The sequence below is a fragment of the Oenanthe melanoleuca genome, chromosome 24 (assembly GCF_029582105.1).
Source record: "Oenanthe melanoleuca isolate GR-GAL-2019-014 chromosome 24, OMel1.0, whole genome shotgun sequence".
Classification (NCBI taxonomy): Eukaryota; Metazoa; Chordata; class Aves; order Passeriformes; family Muscicapidae; genus Oenanthe; species Oenanthe melanoleuca.
The window spans coordinates 1,371,785-1,395,115 of NC_079357.1; the positions used below are offsets into that span (position 1 = coordinate 1,371,785).

General features: G+C 48.6%; 1 protein-coding gene across 6 annotated transcripts in view; it reads right to left on the minus strand.

Moving 5' to 3' along the window:
• Positions 1-1,662: 1,662 nt before the first annotated feature.
• NCAM1 (neural cell adhesion molecule 1) overlaps positions 1,663-23,331 on the minus strand; it is a 92,420-nt gene continuing 70,751 nt past the window's right edge. For 2 of the 6 annotated variants that reach the window (XM_056509646.1, XM_056509647.1), the window contains 6 exons: positions 17,734-17,858; positions 16,442-16,622; positions 7,411-7,618; positions 6,137-6,253; positions 4,583-5,299; positions 1,663-3,639 (listed from right to left, as the gene is read on the minus strand). In XM_056509646.1, coding sequence (XP_056365621.1) covers positions 3,525-3,639; positions 4,583-5,299; positions 6,137-6,253; positions 7,411-7,618; positions 16,442-16,622; positions 17,734-17,858 — 1,463 coding nt within the window. In that variant the 3' untranslated portion in view covers positions 1,663-3,524. Of the gene's footprint in view, positions 3,640-4,582; positions 5,300-6,136; positions 6,254-7,410; positions 7,619-10,475; positions 12,727-16,441; positions 16,623-17,733; positions 17,859-23,331 lie in introns of those variants that run through there. The other 4 variants (XM_056509649.1, XM_056509648.1, XM_056509651.1 and 1 more) reach the window with 2 other exon arrangements.

A 23,331-nucleotide genomic window follows, 5' to 3' on the forward strand; every position in this document is an offset into this window, starting at 1 on the left:
CTGCCTCGCTCCGTCCATCCCACAGAAGGACCTCAAAGCCCAGGCAGTGCCACCCCAAAATGTGCCTGGGTGCTGGGCTGGGCTCTGAGCTCCTCACCTTTGGGACAAAACCCAATCCAGGTGGGACAGCCCCCCTGTGCTGGTGGAGCTCCCTGGGCAGGTTTTTGGGGATGCTGCTGTGTTTCCTACCAGCTGCTCAGCTTTGGGCTTACAGCACACACAGGTGACAAAACCAGCCAGAAGTGGACACAAAAAGGGACAAACTCTGCTCAGCTGCAGCCACAGCTGCCTTGGATGGAAAACAAATGGGAGCAGGAGCCTGGGGTCCCCAGAGCTCAGGGGCACTGCTGTGACACCCCCAGGTTTGGGCACAAAGCCCCATCCTGCCCCAAACCCCCCCAGGACGGGCAGGGCAGCCCCAGCCTGCACCCCCAGCGCCCTCCCCGTGCACCCCAGGAGCTGAGGAAAACAAAATGCAAGAAACCCCACAGTCAGCAAATGACAAGCCCACTGTTTCTCACAGCTGGAGACGGAGTGATGCCACGGAACACCTGCACCTTCCCACGGAATGCAGGGACACAGCCCCCACACCCTCCTCCTTCACCTCGGGTTGCTCTCCTCATTTAAAGGCTTCTGCTCTTTGTAAGAGTTGTTCTCTTTCTCTTTTTAAATTATTTCAATTCCTGAATATTTACTTTTTTTTTTTTTTTTGTTTGTTTCTTTCTCAAATCTGAACTAGCGCTACACCTTCCACATCCAAACTATGTTGAAGCTTTTATTATTTCAATACTATGACAAAAAACACGGTTCACACTAAAATAGTCACGCACCCACAGTGCACAAGCTTGCAGATCTAAAGTAGAATTAAAAAAAAAAAAAAAAGAAAAAAAAAAAAGAAAAAAAAAAGGGAGAATAAAATTAAAATAAAAAAGAAAAAGAAATAATACCCAAAACCCCAACAGGAGGAACATCTCTATACAATGGGCTGGTCTCTCCCTACACTCCTCTGCCTTCCTTCTGCTCAAAGCTCCTTTTCACCCCCAAATCTCAGTTTTGCTCCACGATTCCTGATGATAAATCCCATTAATCAACTCTCCCACCCCAAATCTCTGTGTTGCTCCACGATTCCTGATGATAAATCCCATTAATCAACTCTCCCACCCCAAATCTCTGTGTTACTCCACAATTCCTGATGATAAATCCCATTAATCAACTCTCCCACCCCAAATCTCTGTGTTGCTCCACGATTCCTGATGATAAATCCCATTACCCCAAATCTCAGTGCTGCTCCACGATTCCTGATAATAAACCCCATTCCTCAGCTCCCCCATCCATAATTTAATTAAACTCTGGTGCTGCCCCAGCTCTGCCCAGGGATGTCCCTGGCACAGAATTCCAGCTCCCAGTTCCAGGGGTTTGGGATGGAGCAGGAGGGTCCCTGGGAGGGATCCCCAAGGATCAGGACCTGCAGGAGGGGTCTGGAATCTGCCCAGCACCTTGGAAAAAAAAAAATCTTTCCTTTTGGTTTTTTTTTTTTTAGGGTCATAGAACATGGTATTTACTAAAATTGGTGTTTACTGGAATTGGAGTTTATTGAAATTGGTATTTACTGGAATTGGTGTTTACTGAAATTGTTTGGGTTTTTTTTTTCTGAAATTGGTATTTTTCTGAAATTGGGATTTACTGAAATTGGAGTTTTCTGAAATGGGGATTTTCTGAAGTTGGAACTTTTTGAAATTGGTGTTTACTGAAATTGATATTTTCTGAAATTGAGATTTACCGAAACTGGTATTTCCCAAACTGGAATCTGCTGAAATTGGTATTTTCTGAAATTGAAATTTATTGAAACTGTTACTTTCTGAAACTGCTATTTTCCCAAACTGGAATTTCTGAAATTGGTGTATTCTGCAACTGATATTTTCTGACATTGGAATTTACTGAAATTGGGATTTTCTGCAACTGGAATTTCCTGCCCTCATCAGGAGGGATCCATTTGGTCACACACCTGAGCCCAGACCAGCCCAACCTGCCCAAGCTCCCTCGAGCTCCCCAGAGCCCAGGGAGGTTCTGTGAAGGAAAGGGGAGAATGTCCTAAAAAAGCAGAGATGATATTTCTCTTATGCAGTCAGGCCCAGGTCCAGCGAGGGACTTCAAACTAAATTTAAGCACTGAAGGATTTTCTCCAGCAAATCCCTCACCCCAAAAAGATTTGGGGATTTGCTGGACAAAGCCCTTGACTGGTGGTGAGTGGTTTGAGCACCCCCACCCCCCAAAAAAAACCCCAAACCGAACCCCAGCATCGCTTTTCTTCTTACTCCAGTAAGAAATAATAATAATAATAATAACAATAATAATAATAATAACAATAATTAAGAAAAGAGAAAAGGGGAAACGACTACTGTAAACATCCATGGTTGAAAATGTCTCCCTTTGCAAAGCAAGCATGCTGCTACCCTAGTGTCTACAGGACTGGATGGACTGAAAAAACAAAACAAAACAAAAATAAAAACAAAAAAAAAGAAAGAAAGAAAGAAAGAAAGAAAGAAAAAGGCAGCTATTTTACACATCCATTTCAACACAACAAAAGTTAAAAAAATATCTGTCAATTGTAAACACTGGAAAGAACCAAAGTTGGCAAAAAAAAAAAAAAAAAAAAAAAAAATTTGAACGTAGGATTGAAAAAGAAATGTAGAGTCTGAATACTGCAAATTGAAATACATCCCCCCAAGCTGCAATTTTGGCATTCTTCCTAAAAACCAGAGAATAATAAACCCCAAATAAAAGGTCTAACAGGGTGAGCAGGATTCAGTCACAAAGAGCTCCAGACACTTTGCATACTGACCAGATACAAGGTGAACAGAAATTATAACTTATTTATGAGGCTTTACATATTTCAAACTCGACTGAAAAGTATAAAAATAAATTGTGGACTTTGTTCTTTAAGCACCAGCTGTGCCCAGCAGCACACTGGTTATCTCTGCTATACTAACAAAGGAAACAACAGGGTCTCTTTGCATTTTTTTTTTGTCTTTTTAGTGATTTTTTTTTTTTTTTTTGTGTCTAGGACTACTTGATTTGGAGCTTCCCAACCACATTGCAACCAGCATTGCAATGTTTGTTTGTCTGAATATACACAGGGCCAGCTGAGCCCTGATTTGGTGATGGGTTTAACCCTGTTTTTAACATGTTTTACTTTTTAAAAGCAAGTGCACGACGAATAGAACTTTTCTAGAAATCTCAAAGAAACCAAAAAACAGAAATCAAAACAAACGAACAAAAAAAAAAAAAAAAAAACAATAAAAAGAGAAGAAGAGGAAATTAAAAAAAAAAAAAAAGAAAATAAAAGGAAAAAAGAGACATTCCCTCCCTCCCCCCATTTATGCATTTTTCTGGTTGGTTGGTTTGTTTGTTTTTTTTTTTCTTTTTTAAAAAAAGGCAACAGACACTAGAGGAATGAGATGGGTGTGTGGGTTGTGATTTCAATGCTCGGGTGAAGGTTTCTCCGCCCCCTCTGCCGGTGCCGATCATGCTTTGCTCTCGCTCCCGTTTGTTTGTGTGGCTTCGTTGGGCACCGTCTTCACTTCTGCCGGGGGGCTCTTCCTGTCCTGCACGGCGCCTTTCTCCTCTGCTGCCGTTTTCCTGGGGAGAAGCACCAGAGGGACACGGTTTAGAGGCACAGAAACGCGGGGAAGGAGCGACTGTCTGCGAATAAATCGCTTTGGGACACCAAAACCAGCCTTTTTCCTGATGCAGGGATAAGGAAAACCGAGCTCAGCTCCCCCACACCCTGGTTCGTTTAGTCCTGCATTAATGGTTTTCTTGGTTTTTCCTGCCCTGGCTTGGCTCAGGGCTCACTGCAAGGTGCAAAAAGCAGCAGCAGCAAGGAAACCTCACGCAGCTGCAGGAGGATTTGGCACCCAAACTCCCTGATAATTTAGCAGCAATCCTGTTTTTTTTTGTGTGTGTTCCTGCAGGAAGCCAGTCCTGAAATCCCCAGGCTGCTGGAGAAAGGGGAACACAGAGGACAGGAATTCTGGCACAGACGTTTTCCCAAGCCAGAGGGAGGTCAGGACCCCCGGCCCAGCCAGAGTCCAACATCTGCAGCACAGCTGGGACCCTCCCCAGCCCCCAGGTGCTGTTTGCTCTCTCCTGCCCAGCTCAGGGCTCTGCTCCAGCTTGGGGACAACTCCAGATGTTCCAGTGCTGCCACCCTGGCCCAGGGCACTGCTGCCCAGCCTGACCCGAGGCTCCCCTGTCCTGCAGGGATCTGCTCACTGCCCTGCAGAACCTCAGCACCAAACTGCACTAATCCTGCTCTTCTTTACCAAAGAACACCCCAAAAGCCTGACCACCGCCACATTTCTGACAAACCCCCAGCCTCCTCTCCTCTGCCTCTCTGGCACAGCCCAACCCTGCTCTCCTGCTGGCCCAAGCCAAGCCCAGCCCCGTGGGCTCTCAGGGGAGTTAGTCGGCCAAGGAAACAGTGAGATCAGTCAAGAGAACACCCAACAGAGGACACAGCACGAGCACCAGGGCACGAGGACACAGCACACAACCAACACAAGAGTAAAGGCGGCCGTACTCGGTCTTTGCGGGGGCAGAGCTGTCTGCAGCAGCAGCCTCGGGGGCCTGCCCAGCAGCAGGAGGAGTGGCAGTGCCAAGAGCTGCAAAAACATCCTTGGCAAGGTCAATGTCTGGTGGCTTGAAGGTCCCTTCGTCCATTTTTAAGTCCTCATTCTGCGAGGGGTTGGCGGCGCCGCCCGAGGCGGCCTCGCTCTTGGCGCCGCTCGGGTTCTTGGGGGTCTCTGCCGGGCTCTTCACCGTGCTGGGCTCCTTCTCGGGGCTCTTGGCCACCTCCTGCTTGGGCTCTGAGGCGGCTGCAGGGCCGGCAGGGCTGGGGGCGGCCGGCTTGCTCCCGGCGTCGGCCGCGGCGGCGCTGGGGCTGAGCACGGCCTGCCCCGGCAGGACGCTGGGAGATAAACCACTGGCGGCCGGAGCAGAGCTGGGGGTGTCGCTGAGATCAACCAGAGGGGCCACTTTGGGGGTGGAGGAGGGTGGCGGTGACGACGCCGAGGCGGTGGCCGCGCCTTTGGCCGGGGTGGCCTGGCCGGCGGCCGCAGCGCTGGCGTCGGCGCTGGCCGCGGCCGGAGGGGCAATGCTGGAGGTCAGCGTGGTGCTCTCGCTGGTGGGGCTGTTCTGGGCAGTGGCAAAGGTTTCAGTGATAGTGTCAGAGTTAGTGGTGCCCGTGGTGACAGAAGGCAGCATGTCCTCCACGGTGGCCGCGGTGTCGGCAGGGTGCCTGCGAGGGGACACGGGGACGAGAGAGAGAGAGAGAAAGAAAGAGAAAGAGAGAGAGAGACAATGAAGCCCCGAAGTGACAGCAAGGAGAGGGGGCACAGAGGGAGAGAGAGGACAGCACACACACGTGACACGGAGCAGAGACGTGCAGAGGTCGGACATGCAAAGGGATGGGGTGGCTGAGGATCACCAGGAAGAGAAATAAAGCCAAGAGGACCTGCAGGAATGGCTTGTTCACGTGAGGCAAGTGGGATCCTGTCAGCTCACACAGACTCTTCTCTCCTGGCCTGAGTCTCTGCTCTCAGCCTCTCTGTGCTGACTGTCTGCCAGCCCCCCGAGCCTGCAGCCCTGTGCCACCTGCCACCAACACAACTCGGTCCCAGCTGGGACCCTGAACCCGGCCCTCGGCAATTCCTCAATTCCTTCTCTCACAGGCACTGCAATGCAGGCTCAGGCCCTGTCAGCTCTCACTCTCTGAGTGCCCAGCCTTGCTGTGATCCACATCCAGGGCCATCCTGGGGATCTCTCTCCTGGCTTCAGGCTCTCACCCAGCACTGCTGGCACATTCTCGCTGCCAGCTTCGCTCTGGATCCTTTGCAGTGAGCCTGGGCAGTGCTGCATCTCCACACTGGCACAGCCTTTCAGGGAACACTGCTTCCTTCCCCTTTCCCTTCCAGGGCTGGGAACAGCAACCACTGAAGCTCGACAGGAGGCACTTCCTCACTGGCACGCGGAGATTTTACCTTTCTTCCTCTCCTCCTAACTCGTGCTGCTGAGGGGCTAGGGCAGCTGAGGGCAGTGCAGTGACCCTGTGCTAGGGCTGCCTAAGGCCACGTACTCAGGCTCAGTCAGCGGGGTGGTCTCGTTGGGCTCCGTGTGCTTCCCCCCGTCGTGGTTGGGGGTCCTCTCCTCCTCGGTGCGCACCTCCACGATGGGCTCCTTGGACTCGTCCTTCCTGTAGGGGGGCAATGGCAGGGCAGTGACACGGGGCACAGGGAGCACAGGCACGGGCTGAGGCTCCTGGGGCCACTCCTGCTGCCAGCACGGCCAGCACAGAGCTCTGGGTGCTGCCACAGCTGGGCTGTCCACAGCTGGGGTGAGTGGAGTGTGCAGCACTGGGATGTCCAGCACTGGGATGTCCAGCACTTGGGATGTCCAGCACTGGGATGACCAGGATGATCAGCACTGGCATGTCCAGGATATCCAGCACTGGGATGTCCGGGATGACCAGGATGTCCAGCACTGGGATGACCAGTACTGGGATGTCCAGCACTGGGATGACCAGGATGTCCAGCACTGAGATGACCAGGATGTCCAGCACATCCAGCACTGGGATGACTGGGATGACCAGCACTTGGATATCCAGCATTGGGATGACTGGCATGTCCAGCACTGGGATGACCAGGATGATCAGCAATGGGAATGTCCAGTACTGGGATGACCAGCACTGGGATGACTGGGATGTCTAGCACTGGGATGAGTGGGATGACCAGCACTGGGATGAGTGGGATGTCTAGCACTGGGATGAGTGGGATAACCAGCACTGGGATGACTGGGCTGTCCAGCACTGGGATGACCAGGATGATCAGCAATGGGATGACTGGGGTGTCCAGCACCGGGCTGTCCAGCACTGGGGCCACCTATCTGATGGCCACCAACAGGAACAAGACAAAAACCCAGACAGAAGAACAACTCCACCAACACCTTTGTGCAAGCACCACCACCACCCCAGCCCCTCCCCAGCACCACGAGGGCCCCCAGCCCCCGGGGCAGCTCCCTGCCTGTGAGCTGGGCACAGAGGGGAGGATCTGGGGGCACAGAGGGGAGGATCTGGGGGCTCAGAGGGCACACAGGGAGGATCTGGGGGCTCAGAGGGAGGATTTGGGGGCACAGAGGGGAGGATTTGGGGGCACAGAGGGAGGATATTTGGGCACAGAGGGGAGGATTTGGGGGCTCAGAGGGAGGCCCTGGGGGCATACAGGGAGGTTCTAGGGGCTCAGAGGGGAGGATTTGGGGCTCAGAGGGGAGGTTTTGGGGGTACAGATGGGAGGTTTTGGGGGCACAGAGGGAGGTTCTAGGGGCTCAGAGGGAGGCCCTGGGGGCAGTACTCACGAGAAGGCCGCCTTGCCCTCCTCCATGTCCTTGCCCTTGGCCCCCGGGCCGGATTTCCCGCACAGGTTGACGGCGATGCACATCAGCAGCCCACACTTGTTCAGGAAGTAGCAGGTGACATCCACGGCCACCAGCAGCGCCACAAACACCACCACCAGGATGCCAATGATGGCAGCAGTGCCCAGGCCCGAGGTAGGGCTGCTGCTGGCTTCAGAGACCGAGGGAGAGAAGAAGAGAAGGCGGTCGGGTTAAAATCTGGGGTTTAGGGCTCAGATTTGGCTGCACTTCAGTTGGATTTTCAGCAAGTCCACCCTGTGTGCCAGCCCCGTGCTCTGTCCTACAGACAGTCTGCCTGAAGGATGGATGGAGCTGCTGGGGCTTCTCCCATCCCTGCTGGGATAGAGCTTGGGAAGCAATCAGCAGAATCCCCTCCTGCTCCCCTCCTCCTCCTCCTCCTCAAGAGGAAGGTCCAGAGTGGCTCTGGCACTGCCCAAGCCTGGCCCAAGGAGCAGTGGAAGCAGAGCCCAGGCTCTGCAGCAGGATTTTTGCTGGTGGGATACAAATCACTGGGCAGTGCTCTGTGCTGGTGAGCCCCGAGGGGATGGAAGTGAGTCAAACCCCTCCCTGGAGCTCTGGGGAGACCCAGCTCTCCAGAACGTGCTCACAGCTCCCCAGCCTCTCACTATCCCTGGAGCCCCAAACCCTTGGAATCTCTGCTCTGCAGAACCCCCAGCAGAGCCCCTTCATCCCCCCAGCCCCATTTCAATCGACTTCAGGTGAGAAAACCCTCCCAGACAGAGCCACGCCCTCTGCCACACCTGTTTGTTTAACAACAGGAGGCACAGAGCTGCTGTTTCATTCTGTGACCCCGAGGTGGATCTAGGAACGCAGATTCCAGCAGGACAGTGCAGAAGAGCCCCTGTGAGGCAGCTGGCTGACACTGGGACCCCAAACCCACTGCCCCCCAGCCCAGCCCCTGCCAAACTGCACAGTTCCATGGACCCATCACCCTCTGGAGCCTGCAGGGCAGGGATTTCCCTGTGCTGGTGTGCTCAGGATCCCTGTGTGCATGATTCAGTAATTCATCTGCTCCTGGGGCTGGTCACACTCCCCATCCTCCCACATCAGACACCCCTGGGTGCCTCCAGAGCTGTAATCTTCCCCTTCTGGCAAACTCCACTCACACCACAGTGCTGCTCTTTGCCTCCTCTCTGCCCCCCTCAGCTTTCCCAGGAGCTGTCACCCCCCAAATTCCTGCTGTGACAGGCACAGACCCCTCTGCTCCCCAAAAACCCCCCTCAGCCCCTGCCCTGCCCCAGCAGGAGGAGGAGGGAGGTGGGGAGAACCAGGGCAAGCCTGCAGAGGAATGTCCCTGTTTTTGTGCTATTCCAGGGTTTTACACCTCAGAGAAACTGGGCCAAGGTAACTGCCTGCAATTTGGGTTTCTAGGCTGGTAAGGGAGCCCTGAAATTTGTAGGAGCTTTCAAACCTTTCCCATTAGCTGTGGTTTCATAAATCCCACGGCAAAAATTTCATAAAGTTTCATAAATTTCATGGCATGAATTGATATTTCAAACCTTCCAGGGACTGGCAGCAAGGAAACATAATAGAAAAATCCTCCACGACCCCATGAACTTGGGAGGCTCTTGGTGCTGCCTTTCTTTGTCCTTGTAAAGGAATTTTGCTGTTCCTATAAAATGCAGGAATCATAGTGGAGATTGTTCTTTTCACAGACTGCCCCATCTGATTCAATTAAATTGATCTACAGATGCTTTCAAGAACCATTCCCTCCACCCTGTAGCTGGATTTATGTTCTATTTAATTAAATGAATATGCAGACATCCCTAAAACAACTCTGTGTACAAAAGAAATGCATAAAGAAATGGGCTGTGGAGCAGCTGCTCACACTGTGTGCATGAAATAAATGTAATAAATTGATGTTGGACACTTCTGACCTGATCCACATCCAACCCTTCCATTAATCCCTTTCAGCCACTCTCAGGACTAAGAGGAATAACATTTCCACCAGTTAAATAAGGAAACACAAACCATTAAAGAACTTCTGGAGTCCTTAATTCTAAAGAAGTGAAGAATTTATTAATTACAAATTATGTTTTCCAATGGAAAATGAGCTTCCTGCAAGACTGGCTTTTTCTAATCCCCCTCATTTTACAGTGCACAGGAAAACCACCCAGCAGCTTTAGTTTCTGTACAAAAACTGCCCTGGCAGAGAGAGCTCAGCTGTGCCTTCCTAAGGGGGTCTCAGAGAATGTCCAGGCACAGGCAAAGAGACAAAAAGGATGGAGAGAAGCAGGTGGGACTCCAGGCATTCCAAAGGCCCTACAGGATTTGGCAAAAGAAAGAAGAATAAAACAAACAAAAATCCATTCTGTGCATCCAGGAACAGAAGCCAGGAGGAAAAGCTCTTTGTTCCCAGTGATGCCACAGCTGCCAGTGGGGAATTTCCTTTGCAGGAGGGAATTTTCCTTCCCAAGATCCCCCCAACCCTGCACTGTGCCAGCTTGAAGCCATTCCCCCTTTTCCTGTCCCTCCATCCCTTGGAAACAATCCCTCTGCACTTCTCCTTTCAGGTTCAAGGGGCAGTTGGGTCACCCCAAAGCTTCTCCTCCCCTGAACACACAGTGACCCCAAAATTTTCTTTCCAGCAGTGAATCAGACCCTGCCCCAACTGCTCCAGCAGCTGCAAGGGTCAGGAGAAGCTGTTTGAAAAACCTTTTAGACAAAACCTTTTAGATAAAACCTTTTAAATAAAACCTTCTAGACAAAACCTTTTAGATAAAACCTTCTAGACAAAACCTGTTTTTTATCCCCCAGAACCTTGCAGGTGCAGACACCTGCACTGCTCCTGGTGGAGCAGGACATTCCCAAACCTTCCTGCCCATGAAAATGCTCTGACAAACAACTCTGAGAACTTTATCAAACCCTGGGAATCCTGCAAGGCTCTCACACATGGGAACTGCAGGTGCCATGAAAATCCCAATGTTTGAGCATCCTCTGCTTCCAGATGTGAATCTCTGCCTCCTCTCTGAGCTGGCTTTTTCTAAAAACTCTTTTAAAATTTTATTTTGCTCACATCAAGACCTTGAACACGACACCTCAAAGGACTGACAGATCTCTGTGTTACAATTCTGCACAAATCAATGCCAAAAAAAACCCAGTTATGGTCCTTATTTTATCAAACAGAAAAAAGCACTTTTTGTCCATTTTCCATGCTGGCTGGTTCCTGATTGCTGCTGAGTTTGGGATTAATTTCAACCACATTAATGATGTCTGTTTGCCCCAGAGAATCCTCCCCTGCCCTAAACCCCAGTCCTGGGACAGAACCCCCTCCACAGGTGCTGCCCTCTCTCCACACCACACAAAGTTAGAGATCATTTTAATAACTGATTATGATTTTAAACTGATGATTTTAATTAACTGGTGATTTTGGTGAGAATCTCAGGCAGTGATCTCCCTCTGTGGGTAAGGGGAAACCACAAAAAGCTGATCCCAGATCTACAGTGAACAGAATTAATCCAGTTAGAGAGGAATTCACACCATTTTTTAGTACCAGGGTTATTTTGCTGCACTCCAGCAAACTCCAAAGCTCTAACAAAGTGTCTACACTCTACAACACTGGAAATGAGGGGGTTTTGTAAAAAAAAAAACAAAAAAAACCAAAAAAAGAAATCCACAGGCTTTGTGTGTGACACCTGCAGCAAGGTTTCATTTACAATCCAGAGAGAAAAGTTCATAACTCATAAAGAACAAGGTGTGAACAAACACAGCAGAGCAGAAAAGGCAGAGTCAGGCATGAGTGAGGGCAGGATTTTGTTTGTCCCTGTGAGAATTTTGTCAGGAAGATGAAACCCACCCAGCTGAGAGGGTTTGAGACATTCTGGACAGACAACTCAGGGGAGAGACCCCTGATTTTAGGAGGGCAGAGGGGATGGATTTTCTATCCCAAAGGATTTTCTATCCCAATGGATTTTTTTATCCCAATGGATTTCCTATCCCAGTATATTTCCTATTCCAGTGGATTTTCTATCCCAATGGATTTTCTATCCCAGTGGATTTTTTATCCCAATGGATTTTTTATCCAAATGGATTTCCTATCCCAGTATATTTCCTATTCCAATGGATTTTCTATCCCAATGAATTTTTCTATCCCAATGGATTCCCTATCACAAAGAATTCCTTGGGGTTGCTGTACTGGATTTTTTGTGATTTTTTTAGTGTGGGTTTGTGTTGTTTTTTTGGGATGAGTGAGTTCTGCTGTTTTTTAAAGAAGCAAAGCAAAAATCTGAATTTTGTTCAAGGAAATTCCCAGGATTTGACAACAAAGCTGGTCCTACTGCAGCAGTTTAGCCCATGGATTAATCCTGTCACACACACAGTTAAGCAGGAATATCAAGGATCAATAACAATAATTCTGCTGCTTGGGAGGCTGGATCCAAGCTAAGATTTTTCTGTTAGAACAGCAAGGAAAGGGATCTCTGTGGAAATCCAGGTGTTAGAGAAGCCCTGGAAATTCCATTCCAAGTGTCCACGGGCTGTGCCCAGGGCTGTGCCCAGGGACAAAGGAAAAGCAGCAGAGCCCCCAGGGGGATCCCAGCAGGTGTTTACAGGCAGAGCAGCACAGCAGGAAAAGCTTCCAGACATCAGAATCCACAGCAAGAACCCCCAGAGACAGCTGGGCACGACGGTCTCTGACAAATCTTCTCTTGCTTTTCTACAGTCTCTGGGCTGGGGGTGTGGGTGGGGCCTCCTTTTCCACAACATCAGCACCAGATGTGCACAGAAATCAGTAAAAAGCAGGATCTTAAAGGCTTTCAACATTGCACCTTCCTTTGATGAAAACAGCAAACAACACAAAAAAAAAAAAAAAAAAATCCTTCTTTACATCCGTTTAAAAGGGCAAATTCATTACAAGTAACAAAAAAAAATGTTAAAGAGAAAAAAAAAACTTGACTTAAACCTTTTTTCCTTGTTACAAAATACTGACTCTTTCAAATTAAACTTTTTTTTTTCAAGTGTTCTGCGTTTGTTTCTTTTCTATTTTTTTGTTTTGTTTTGTTTTTTCTCTGAACTGACACGATCCTCTGGAGCAAAATTATCTCCTTTCACACCTTGGTGGGACCCAAGCCTTCCCAAGCAAATATTGCTTTATTTGACTCTTTTTTTTTTTTTGTTTTGTTGTTTTGCTTTTTTTTTTTTTTTTTTTTTTTTTTAATTTCTAACAGAGCAAAAGCAGAGTCACTGCAGAGAGAAGCAATGAGACAAAGGAGGACGACGTTGATGGACTTCCCAAGGTCGCTGCAGGTGCCAGACAATGGTTCCCAGGAGGGGGGGACATGGTTGTTTTAAAAACAAATTTGGTGCATGTGGCAAGCGTGGATGTTCCCCGTGAGATCCAAGGTGACCATGGATGACAGACAGAGGAAAGGAATTTGGAAGGGGGGAAAAAAAAAAAAGGGAGAGAGAGGAAGGAAAGAAAGGAAGAGAGGAAGGGAAAAAAAAAAAAAAAAAAAAAAAGTAAGAAAGAGAAAGAGAGAGAAAGAGAGAAATAGATAAAAAAAATTAGGTCATAAATACAGAAAACATAAGAATCCAAGGTTTTATTTAATCTTGTAAATTAAAATGGCTCAGGGTTCAAGGAGCAGCACATTCTCCACACGAGGGGCAGAAGCTCAGCAAAGCCCAAAGCTGCAGAGCAGGGTCCAAGGCAGGGTGGGAGGGGTTGGCAAGCAAATGAGATTAAAAATGAGGGGACAGAAGGGGCTCAGCCAGAGACAGGGAGATGGTGTCTGGACTTCAACAGGGAAAAAAAAAGGAAAACAAGAAAAGCTTTGGTGCAGCAGAGAATCCACCTGCCTGTCCAAGCCCTTCCCCAAAGCCTGGGTAAAAAAATCCACATTTTCCTGAAGGGGCACCAAGGAATCTCTGACTTTGCCATTCTTGAACCACTCCAATGCCACTGTGATTATTGTTGTTATTATTCCTGAAAACAACACCCTTATCATCCTTCCAGCCTCCCAGGCCTCTGCACAGGTGAGGGGAACAAAGGACTCCACACAATAAATTCACATTTTCCTGCAGGGAACCCCTGGTTCCTGCTGTCAGCAAATGGCTCTGCCTCCTGCTCAGCTCATTCTGAGATAAAAACACAGAAATGCCACAGAAACAGAAAGGAAAGGAGCACACAGAGCCTCTCCCCAGTCTGGCAACAAAACCTGGGGCAGAGGAAAAACCAGCCCTGGGAATATTTTCCTCAGTGTTTTCAGTCTGAGCACCAGGGAACACCTTGGAAAGCCAAAATGACAAAACCCCAGGAAAAAAAAAGAGTCACAAATAAACATTTCAGTGCACAAGGACACAGCACTTGCTGAGGAAAGCTGAATTCCAGCTCCTGGGGACACCCTGCACACCCAAAAACTGATTTTCCAAGGGCAGCATTTGAGTGGCAGCCTCAGATCCCGGCTCCTCCTGTGCTGCACACCAAGCCAAGCCACGAATAACTGCAGAGAGGTTCCACCTCTGTCACAAACTGCCTTTTCCCTGGTTTTTAGAGGGTTCCTGCATGTGTTACATGGATTTAAAGGGCTCAGGGGAGCAAGGGTTAGAGCTGCTGACAATGAGAATGAAAATTAGAGTGAGTTAATGAGTTACTGAGGGTCCTCCCAGCCAGAGCTACCCCCTGCTCAAGCAGTCTCTCCTTCATCCCATCTCCCTCCTCCTCACTGCCAGCCCAAAGTCACCCATTCCGTGCTCAACAACGTGATTTTGGGGAAAAACTGGAGGAAACTCTCAGGTTTCAAGGCAGAATGAAATGGAGTCAGTCCCTTCAGGATGGGCTTGACTCAGCATCCCTGCCTTTAACCACCACAAATCCAATTTACAGCCACTCCTGCAGTCCCATCCTCAAGTTCTGGTTGCTTTGTGTGGGTTCCCCCCCTCCTTTTTTTTAAATGTCCACGTGTAGAAAAGAAATCCTAACTGTCCTTTCAACAGATTGCCACCAACTGCTCAATTCCAGTTTCCCAGCTGAGAGTTCTGGGTTTTTGCAGTAATTGTCCTTATCCCTCACTTTATGAGCACACAAATAAGTGCAGTCTGTCTTAAGAGCTTCCAGCAGCATCCTAAAGCTTTTGAGTTATTTTTTCCTAATGTCCTCCTCAACACTGAATCGTTGCTGTTTGGAAATTACTGTCATTTGGCAATTTGTATTGAAAAATGCTCAGGGAGAGATTTTCACTGTCTTCTCATCCAACTGCCAGCAAACTCCTGATGCCTTTATTCCTCCAGAGATGGACAAACAAGCAGGGAGGGAGATTTGGGAAATCTGAACTGGGAGAAGCATCACCCTGCAGAGCTGAAGGGAAATCTGAATTGGGAAAAGCAACACCTGAAGGGAAATCTGAATTGGGAGGAAAAACATCACCCTGTTGAGCTAAAGGGAAATCTGAATGGGGAAAAACAACATCTGAAAGGAAATCTGCATTGGGAAAAGCATCACCTGAAGGGAAATCTGAATTGGGAAAAGCATCGCCTGAAGGGAAATCTGAACTGGGAAAAGCATCACCCTGCAGATCTGAAAGGAAATCTGAATGGGGAAAAGCCTCACCCTGCACACCTGAAGGGAAATCTGAATGGGAAAAGCATCACCCTGAAGAGCTAAAGGGAAATATGAATGGGGAAAATCTGCCTGGGAAAAAGCATCACCCTGTACATCTGAAAGGAAATCTGAGTTGGGAAAAACATCATCTGAAAGGAAATCTGCATTGGGAAAAGCCTCACCCTGCACACCTGAAGGGAAATCTGAACTGGGAAAAGCATCATCTGAAGGGAAATCTGCCTGGGAAAATGCATCATCCTGCAAGCCTGAAGGGAAATCTGAATTGGGAAAAGCATCACCCTGCACATCTGAAAGGAAATCTGAACTGGGAAAAGCGTCATCCTGTAGAGCTGAAGGGAAATATGAATGGGGAAAAACATCATCTGAAAGGAAATCTGCATTGGGAGAAGCCTCACCCTGCAAACCTGAAAGAATATATGAATTGGGAAAAGCATCACCTGAAGGGAAATCTGAATGGGGAAAAGCATCACCCTACACACCTGAAGGGAAATCTGAACTGGGAAAAAGCAACACCTGAAGGGAAATCTGAATTGGGAAATGCCTCACCTAAAGGGAAATCTGCCTGGGGAAAAGCATCAATCACCCTGTACACCTGAAGGGAAATCTTTGTGAGAACCATCACCCTGCACACCTGAAGGGAAATCTGAATGGGAAAAGCATCACCCTGAAGAGCTAAAGGGAAATATGAATTGGGAAAATCTGCCTGGGAAAAAGCATCACCCTGTACATCTGAAAGGAAATCTGAACTGGAAAAAGCATCACCCTGCACATCTGAAGGGAAATCTTTGTGAGAACCATCACCCTGCACACCTGAAGGGAAATCTGCATTAGGAATAGCATCACCCTGAAGAGCTAAAGGGAAATATGAATTGGGAAAATCTGCCTGGGAAAAAGCATCACCCTGTACATCTGAAAGGAAATCTGAACTGGAAAAAGCATCACCTGAAGGGAAATCTGAACTGGAAAAAGCATCACCCTGCACAACTGAAGGGAAATCTTTGTGAGAATCATCACCCTGCACACCTGAAGGGAAATCTGCATTGTGAAAATCATCACCCTGCACACCTGAAGGGAAATCTTTGTGAGAACCATCACCCTGCACACCTGAAGGGAAATCTGCATTAGGAACAGCATCACCCTGCCCACCTGCAGGACCCACCTGCTCTCCAAACCCCACCTTCTGCTCCCAGCAAGCTCCCCCTACCCCAGACACGGAGCCAGCATTCCCCGGGGAAGCGCCAGGCAGGGATTTGCCGGGGGGGGAGCACTCCCACATACCTGCCCACAGGTATGCACACAGCCCTCAGCTCCACGGGGGCACCAACCATGAGAGGACGGGCTGCAAGCAAGCGAGCCGGGGTTACCCGCGGCGCTGGGTTACGGCAGCAGCGGTACCTGGGATCACCGTGGGCTGCGCCGACGTGCGGAACGCGTAGTGGGCGGGCTTGGACTTGCCCTGCTGGTTCTCGGCCACCACGTACACCTCGTAGTCGGCGTTCCAGTCCAGGGATTTCAGCATGACGTGGTCGCTGCCCGACGGCAGCCGGATCTCGGGCTTCCACTCCGAGGAGTGCTTCTGCAGCAGGGACAGACAGCCCGGCCTGAGCCCCCTGCTCTGCACACCTGGCCACCAGGGTGGATTCTGGCACAGTGACCCTGGTCTCCTGGCACATATTATCTTTAAACCAGCTGGGCAATCATCTTTATCTTCCCACAGCCCATCTTCCCTCCAGGAGATATCTCCTGTTAATGGGCCATGTGTTAAAAAATCAGCTGGGGCAATCATCTTTATCTTCCCACAGCCCATCCTCCCTCCAGGAGATATCTCCTGTTAATGGCCAGTGAGTCCCAGGGCATGACTGATAAAATTCCATCATCCCACTGGGAGATGCTCCAGCCAGGGGAGAAGCCAAGCCTTTCCTACCCAGATAAAAACTGACATTTTGGACACCAAGGCACCTTCTTTCCACTGGATTCCAGAGGAAAGCCAGACCTTTCCACATCATCCCTGGAGCTTCAGAGGAAACTGCACCTTCTCCAGGAGCACTGCTCCAGCTGAACCACATCTGCCCCTGCAGGAGGATGCAGCCACCATGGAATGGGACTGTGCCAACACCCTGACTGACTGACGGGTGTCAGCTTGGATTCTGACTCTGGCAGGGTTGGGATTGTTCTGTGTAATACTGCATTTCTATTTTAATTTTCCTAGTAAACAACTGTTATTCCTAATTCCCATATTTTTGCCCGAGAGCCCCTTAATTTCAAAATTATAATAATTTGAAGGGAGGGGGTTTCCATTCTCCATTTCCAAGAGAAGCTTCTGCCTTTATTGGCAGACACCTGTCCTTCAAACCAGGACAATCCTGTACTGCCCTAGGACAGAACTCTGAACTTTATTATAAATTCTCTTTGCAGTTTAGTTACCAACCGTTTCCCAGCCCCAGAACCAAAGACACCTCTGCAGCTTCAGCCCCAAAAAGTGTAATTCATACAAAAAAAGTGCAAACAGCAGCGAATTGAGGACAGAATCTGGGAGGGTGGGACTGCAGATCCTGGAATTGGACAATGAACCTCAATATGTAACTGAACAATTAATCCCAATATGTAACTGGACAATGAACCCATCTCACTGACACCGTGGCAGTGACAGAGATTTGTCCCCTCCACTCCCCCTGTGCCACACTCACAGCTTTGTACTTGATCAGGTAGTGCCTGATGGGGGAGCCACCATCGTCCTGCTTGATGACGTTCACCTTGATGGAGTTGCCATCCTCTCCTATGTGTCCTTCCAGCTTGGGGGCACTGGGTTCCCCTGCAACAACGGGGCACTCAGGGTTATTTGTGGGGAGAGAAAACAAAAAGGCATTATCAAGGAAAAAGAGCTCCCAGAAATCGGAAGAATATTAATTATTATCCTGACCCACACTCAGAGGACACTGTGTGTCTCAGGTATTTGCCACACCCAAGTGCTTCTTGCACTTGAAACACCAAATTTCCATTTTTGAGTGTGCTGGAATGGAGACAGAGTGAAAAAAATCCCTCCTCCCCCAGGAAAATCCCAAAGCATTGAGCACCTTGCTGCTGCTGTAAGAATTGCTGTGGAACACCTGCAAACATCAAACCTCTGGGGCTGCTCCTGTGCTGGGATGTGAAGGAACCTGGAAAGGACTTTGTGCCTCTCACACACACCCAGGGCTGCACTCTGGGTTTGCTGAGGGTTTCAGAGTGGCTGGAGCACTTCAATGAGAGTGAGAACCCCGAGCACATCCCCTCACTCAGCCTGGAGAGGAACTCAGAGGAACCCCCTGACCCTTGTGGAATTACCATTTTTAGGGAGAAATGCCATAATTCCCCAAAGTGCATCCCTGCCACAGCAGAGAATGGGAATGTCCCTTCCTCCTGCAGTTACAACCCACAGCTCCCAAACTGCTTTTCCTGCCCAGGAAACTCCTCCAGGCACAGGAGGATCCCAGTCCCACCCTGCAGCTCTGCTAAAAAATCCCAGAAGGTTCCAGATTTACAGCCCTGGGTCTGTGTCCTCCTGAGTCCCACAGGAAGGTTCATCTCCCAGCATCCTTCCCAAGTTCATCTTCAGAAGGAATCTGAAAACCTTTCCCTTCCTCCTCCCTTCCACAGGAATATGAGCACAATTTTTTTTGGTGAAATACCAATGGGAAAACTGCTGAAACTGTGATTTAAGATGAATTCCCTGTTGTTGCACATTTCCAAGAAGGGAATCAATCACACTCCAGCAGTGTGGGACACACACATCTGTGTCTGACACCCCAGCAACTCCTCTGACTGATGCAAAGAGGCAACACTCCTTTTTTCCAGGTCATGTTTTGCTTTTCCAGGTTCTGTTTTGTTTTTCCATGTTCTGCTTTGCTTTTCCAGGTTCTGTTTTGCTTTTCCAGGTTTATGTTTTGCTTTTCCAGATTATTTTTTGCTTTTCCAGATTTTTTTTTTGCTTTTTCTAAGTTATATTTTGCTTTTCCAGGTCATATTTTGCTTTTCCAAACCCTTTCCTCTGCCTCTATCCCCACTGCAAGGCTCCCAAACCCCCTGCAGGCTCCAGATGTGGATTCCACCCTGGGACAGCTTTCTCTCCTGTTCCTTTTGAACATGAAAAAAATTACACAAATGTGGTTTAAGGCACAAATAAACAGGAAAACTCCATCCTCACCTGGCCATGTTGAACAGATCAGCCAAACAATCAATGATTTTTTTTTCCCCCCAATCCCAAAAGGCAAACACCAGCACAAAGACCCTGCTCTGACTGAGGGGCTGCCTGGCAGGAGCTGCTCTGCAGTGATTTCCTGGTTAATAATTCCTGGTTCTGTCTCCCTGGGCTGAGTTTTGCTGTGTTTGTGGCACAGGGACACAAGAGCAGCATCCCCCTGCTCCTCCCCACCCCTCCAGCCTCAGAGAAATCAGAAATGAGAACAGAGCTGCAAGTGCTGCACTGACAGAATCTGACCTTTTATCTAACACAACCTGGGATTTTTTTTTTCCAGTGATTGAGCACCAGGACTAACAGGAACATCCTTTGAAAAGATGCTTATTCTTGATTTTAAATGTCAGAGATGCTGCTGTGCTACACACAGCCATTCCCATGATTAATTACCTGCTCTGCTGAAACTTCTCTTCCTTTTCTTCACTTTGAATTATCTAATTCCTAGCTCCTGATTCACTCCTTCCTCCCCCAGTAATTTAAAATAATTTCTGGTTTGAGAAGCATTTCTCTTCAAAGAGAAGAAAGTGCTGAAAACCAAGAGGTGGAGCAGTGCAAGCCCTGGTAAAACACAGTTTTCTCTCCAGAAATACAAATTAATTTCATTTATCTCAAGCAGGTGGATGCAATCCAGACACAGAGCTGTAAAATGAAAACTGGGTTAGTGTGTCAAACAGAGGAGGAAGAAGTTTAGTGGGGGAAGTTTAGTCCAGCAGAATCAGCAGCCCTACAATGAGTGAAAATGTGAGTAGCTGGAGAGAGAAGGTGGGAGCAGAGAAGGGCCCATGCTCAGACATGCAGGGCTGGTGCTCCATGCCAGGGCAGCAATCAGCCTCCCCCAGCCCCAAAAACAGGGAAACCCTTCAAAGACCCCACTCTGGGTGCTGAGAGCCCAGATTTCCTCTGTTTCATTATCAAATGTTTTATTAAAACCCTCTCTGGCCAGGAGGGATGCAGGACCTTGTGCTGCCCCCACAGGGCACTCAGCTCCCCAAATTTTTAGGTTTGGGGAGCTCAGCCATCCCTCCCTGGGCTCCAAAGGAGCCTGACCAAGGAAATAAAGATTTTTCTCCAAAGCTGATGGTGGCAGGGGAGCTGAGGGCAGTGTTCAGAGCCATCACATCCCCAATTTTTAATTTTTTTACACCCACTCCCTGCTTATCCAGCAGCACACCAATTCTCTGCTGCTGCAGGGAAGCAGGAAATGTTTCCTGCTGCCCTCTCAACACTTTGGTTTCTATTCAGTGCTTCCTTGCCCCAACACTGGTCTGTTGGATTTCAGAAATTCTGGTTTTTATTGTTTTTTTTCAGAGGGTGCCACGAGCACCAGGAGTGGGTGCAATGGGCAAAACAGAGAAAATGAAAACCCAGCACTTTAAACTGAGATTAAATCCTCACCCAGCTGGCAGCAGGGAAAGGTCCTGCACCCTCCCTGTGCTCAGAGAGCAAAAATGGAAAATTCTGCAGCAGAGGAAGGAGGAGAGGGGCTGATTGCTGCAGTCTGAGCACCACACACAGGACAGAGCAAAAACACAGAGCAAGGACAGCCTGGGGGTCGGGGGGCACGTGGGGGCAGCAGGAAAAAGGAACAGAACAGGAGGAGCAGGACGAGACAGGCACAGCTCCTCCCAGCAGGGCTCGGTGTGCATGCACTCACGTGGGGATTACTGGTGTTAGTCTGGTTTTCCTGGCAAACCCCAGCCTAAACCCTGTCCTGGGGGTGGCCCCAGAACTCCTGGATGGTAAAACTGCATTTTTTAAAATTTTTTTTTTAATTGCTTCTCTCAATTCCTCCTCTGGCTGGGGCAGCAGAAAAGCAGGAGCTCCCCCTCCCTCCCCTGGCTGAGACTGTGCACAGAGTGAAGTTGTAAAAATCACAGCAGGAATTGCTTCCTCACCACCCTAGACTCTGCTGCAGGCTGATTCCACCTCCAGCAAGTGCCAGGCTCCATCATTTGCTTCTTCACTTGCAGCTCTGGGAGCTGAGCCTTGCCAGGGAGCAACGAGGGGCTCTGATGAGAATTTTGGAGGTCTGGCTCCCACCACCAACCCTGTGTGTGCTGTTCCACAGGATTTAGATGGAGGATTTTATAGAGAGAGAGGATTTATAACAGCATTTTATAGAGAGTGCTTCATAGCACAGCTCTCATTCTAGCCATGCTTAAGTTTTACTCACAATAAAAAAGGAAATTATTTCTCAGATTGTGACAGACTCCAAATAATCAGATTCCAGAGGAGTCAGGATTATTTTGGAAGGCTACCAAACATGTACAGTGTGGATAATATAAAATGTGTATTTTATAGGCTCAAAATGCTGCTGAAGCAACAAGAGAGAGGGTGCCCCCAAAATCTGAGCCCAAATTCCCCATCAAATTTGGGTCTGAGACACAAAAGGATTTTTGCCTTTGGTGCTCATTCCAGAGGTTTTTTGGCACCTCCCTAGGACAGTTCCATGCTGGACTCTGAGAATGAAGAAGCAAATGACTGAGCCAGGTGATTTTTAGGTTTTTTTTCCTATTTTCCCTTGAAGTTTTTTCCAACTTAAGTTGAGTTCTTCCCATGCAGACAGTGACGAGCAACTCCTCCAAAAGGTGAGATTTTTTTTCTTTCTTTTTTTTTTTTTTTTTTTTTTTTTGGGGGGGGAGGAATTTGGAGATCCCAGAGGGGAATCCTCACCCCCCAAAAAAATCTAGGCAACCAATCAGAACAAAGTGTTTTACCTTCTGTTCACCAGCGAGGACGACATCATCAGCACCATGCAAGCCACATGACAAATTCACATGAGCACGCACATGAGTTGGGTTGAAAGGAAAGTGGAGGAGGTCACATGGAAAATACAAAAAAATTAAAAAACTGATGTGAACAATGGGGCAAGGAAAAGGAAATAAAAAAAAAAAAATCAACAACAGAATTACAGAGTAAATAAAAATAGGAGCAAAATTAAATTAGCCAGCATATATCAGAAACACTGCAGGGGGGAACAGGAAAACTGCCTGGAAAATAAATATATTAAACCACAGCAAGCACTGAGTTATGGCCTTGTGTTAGGCACAGCTGAGTCACTGCTTAGTCATACAAAGAACAAAAGGGACAAAAATCACTGGAGTGGGTGCCAGGACTGCTGGAGGAATCCACAAAACTGCTGGGAAGAAAAAGGGAATATTGTTATTGTGAGGCAAAGGAGGTGAAAGGGTCAAAATCAGCCCCAGATGAGGACAAACCTTGGCACCCACACTGGGGTGTCCTCCCAAAAAACAGTAAGCACTGCAAAGAGAAAATCCTGCTGAGGTCACCATTCCCAAGGACACTTTTCCAACAAAAAGAGAAAAACCTGCTCAGGAAACCATTCCATCAAAGAAAAAAGAGAAAATCCTGCTCAGGTCACCATTCCTAAGGACACTTTTCCATCAAAAACAGAAAATCCTGCTGAGGTCACCATTACCAAGGACACTTTTCCATCAAAAACAGAAAATCCTGCTGAGGTCACCATTCCCAAGGACACTTTTCCATCCAAGTGGTGGCTGGGCTGGGGTGGGTGACAGTGACACTGAGGTTTGGGGGTGCAGGGGGGGCTCTGCCAGCCAGGACAGGGAACCCAGAGGCTGAGGGAGAGGGGGGAGTGCAGGGGGAGAGGCAGGAATGAGGAAAAATCAGCTGCCAGAGCACTGAGCCCAAATTCCCTTCCCAAACCACTCCAGAACTCGTTTCTCACGCTCCTGCCTCTGTCTCATCCTAATGAGGCCACTCCAGAGCTCTGGTAGTTCCCTGTTAATTTGATGTATAGAGAATTAAACCCTTCATCTTTTGGGTGCTTGTCTCTGACAAGATTAAGGACAGGCCATTACTGAGGGAAAAAAGTGATGGCACAAAATGTAAAATCCATTTGTTACTCTCAGTTTGAGCTCTCAAGCCTTTCTCTTTAACCAGGCTCTCAGAACTCTGGGCACTCAACAAGGGAGCTTCAGGAGCTGCTGTGAGATTGCCTGGAAGGAAAATCCAAAATCTTCTGCTCAGGAAGAAACATCTCCCAAATTCCACTGAGCTATATAAGCTG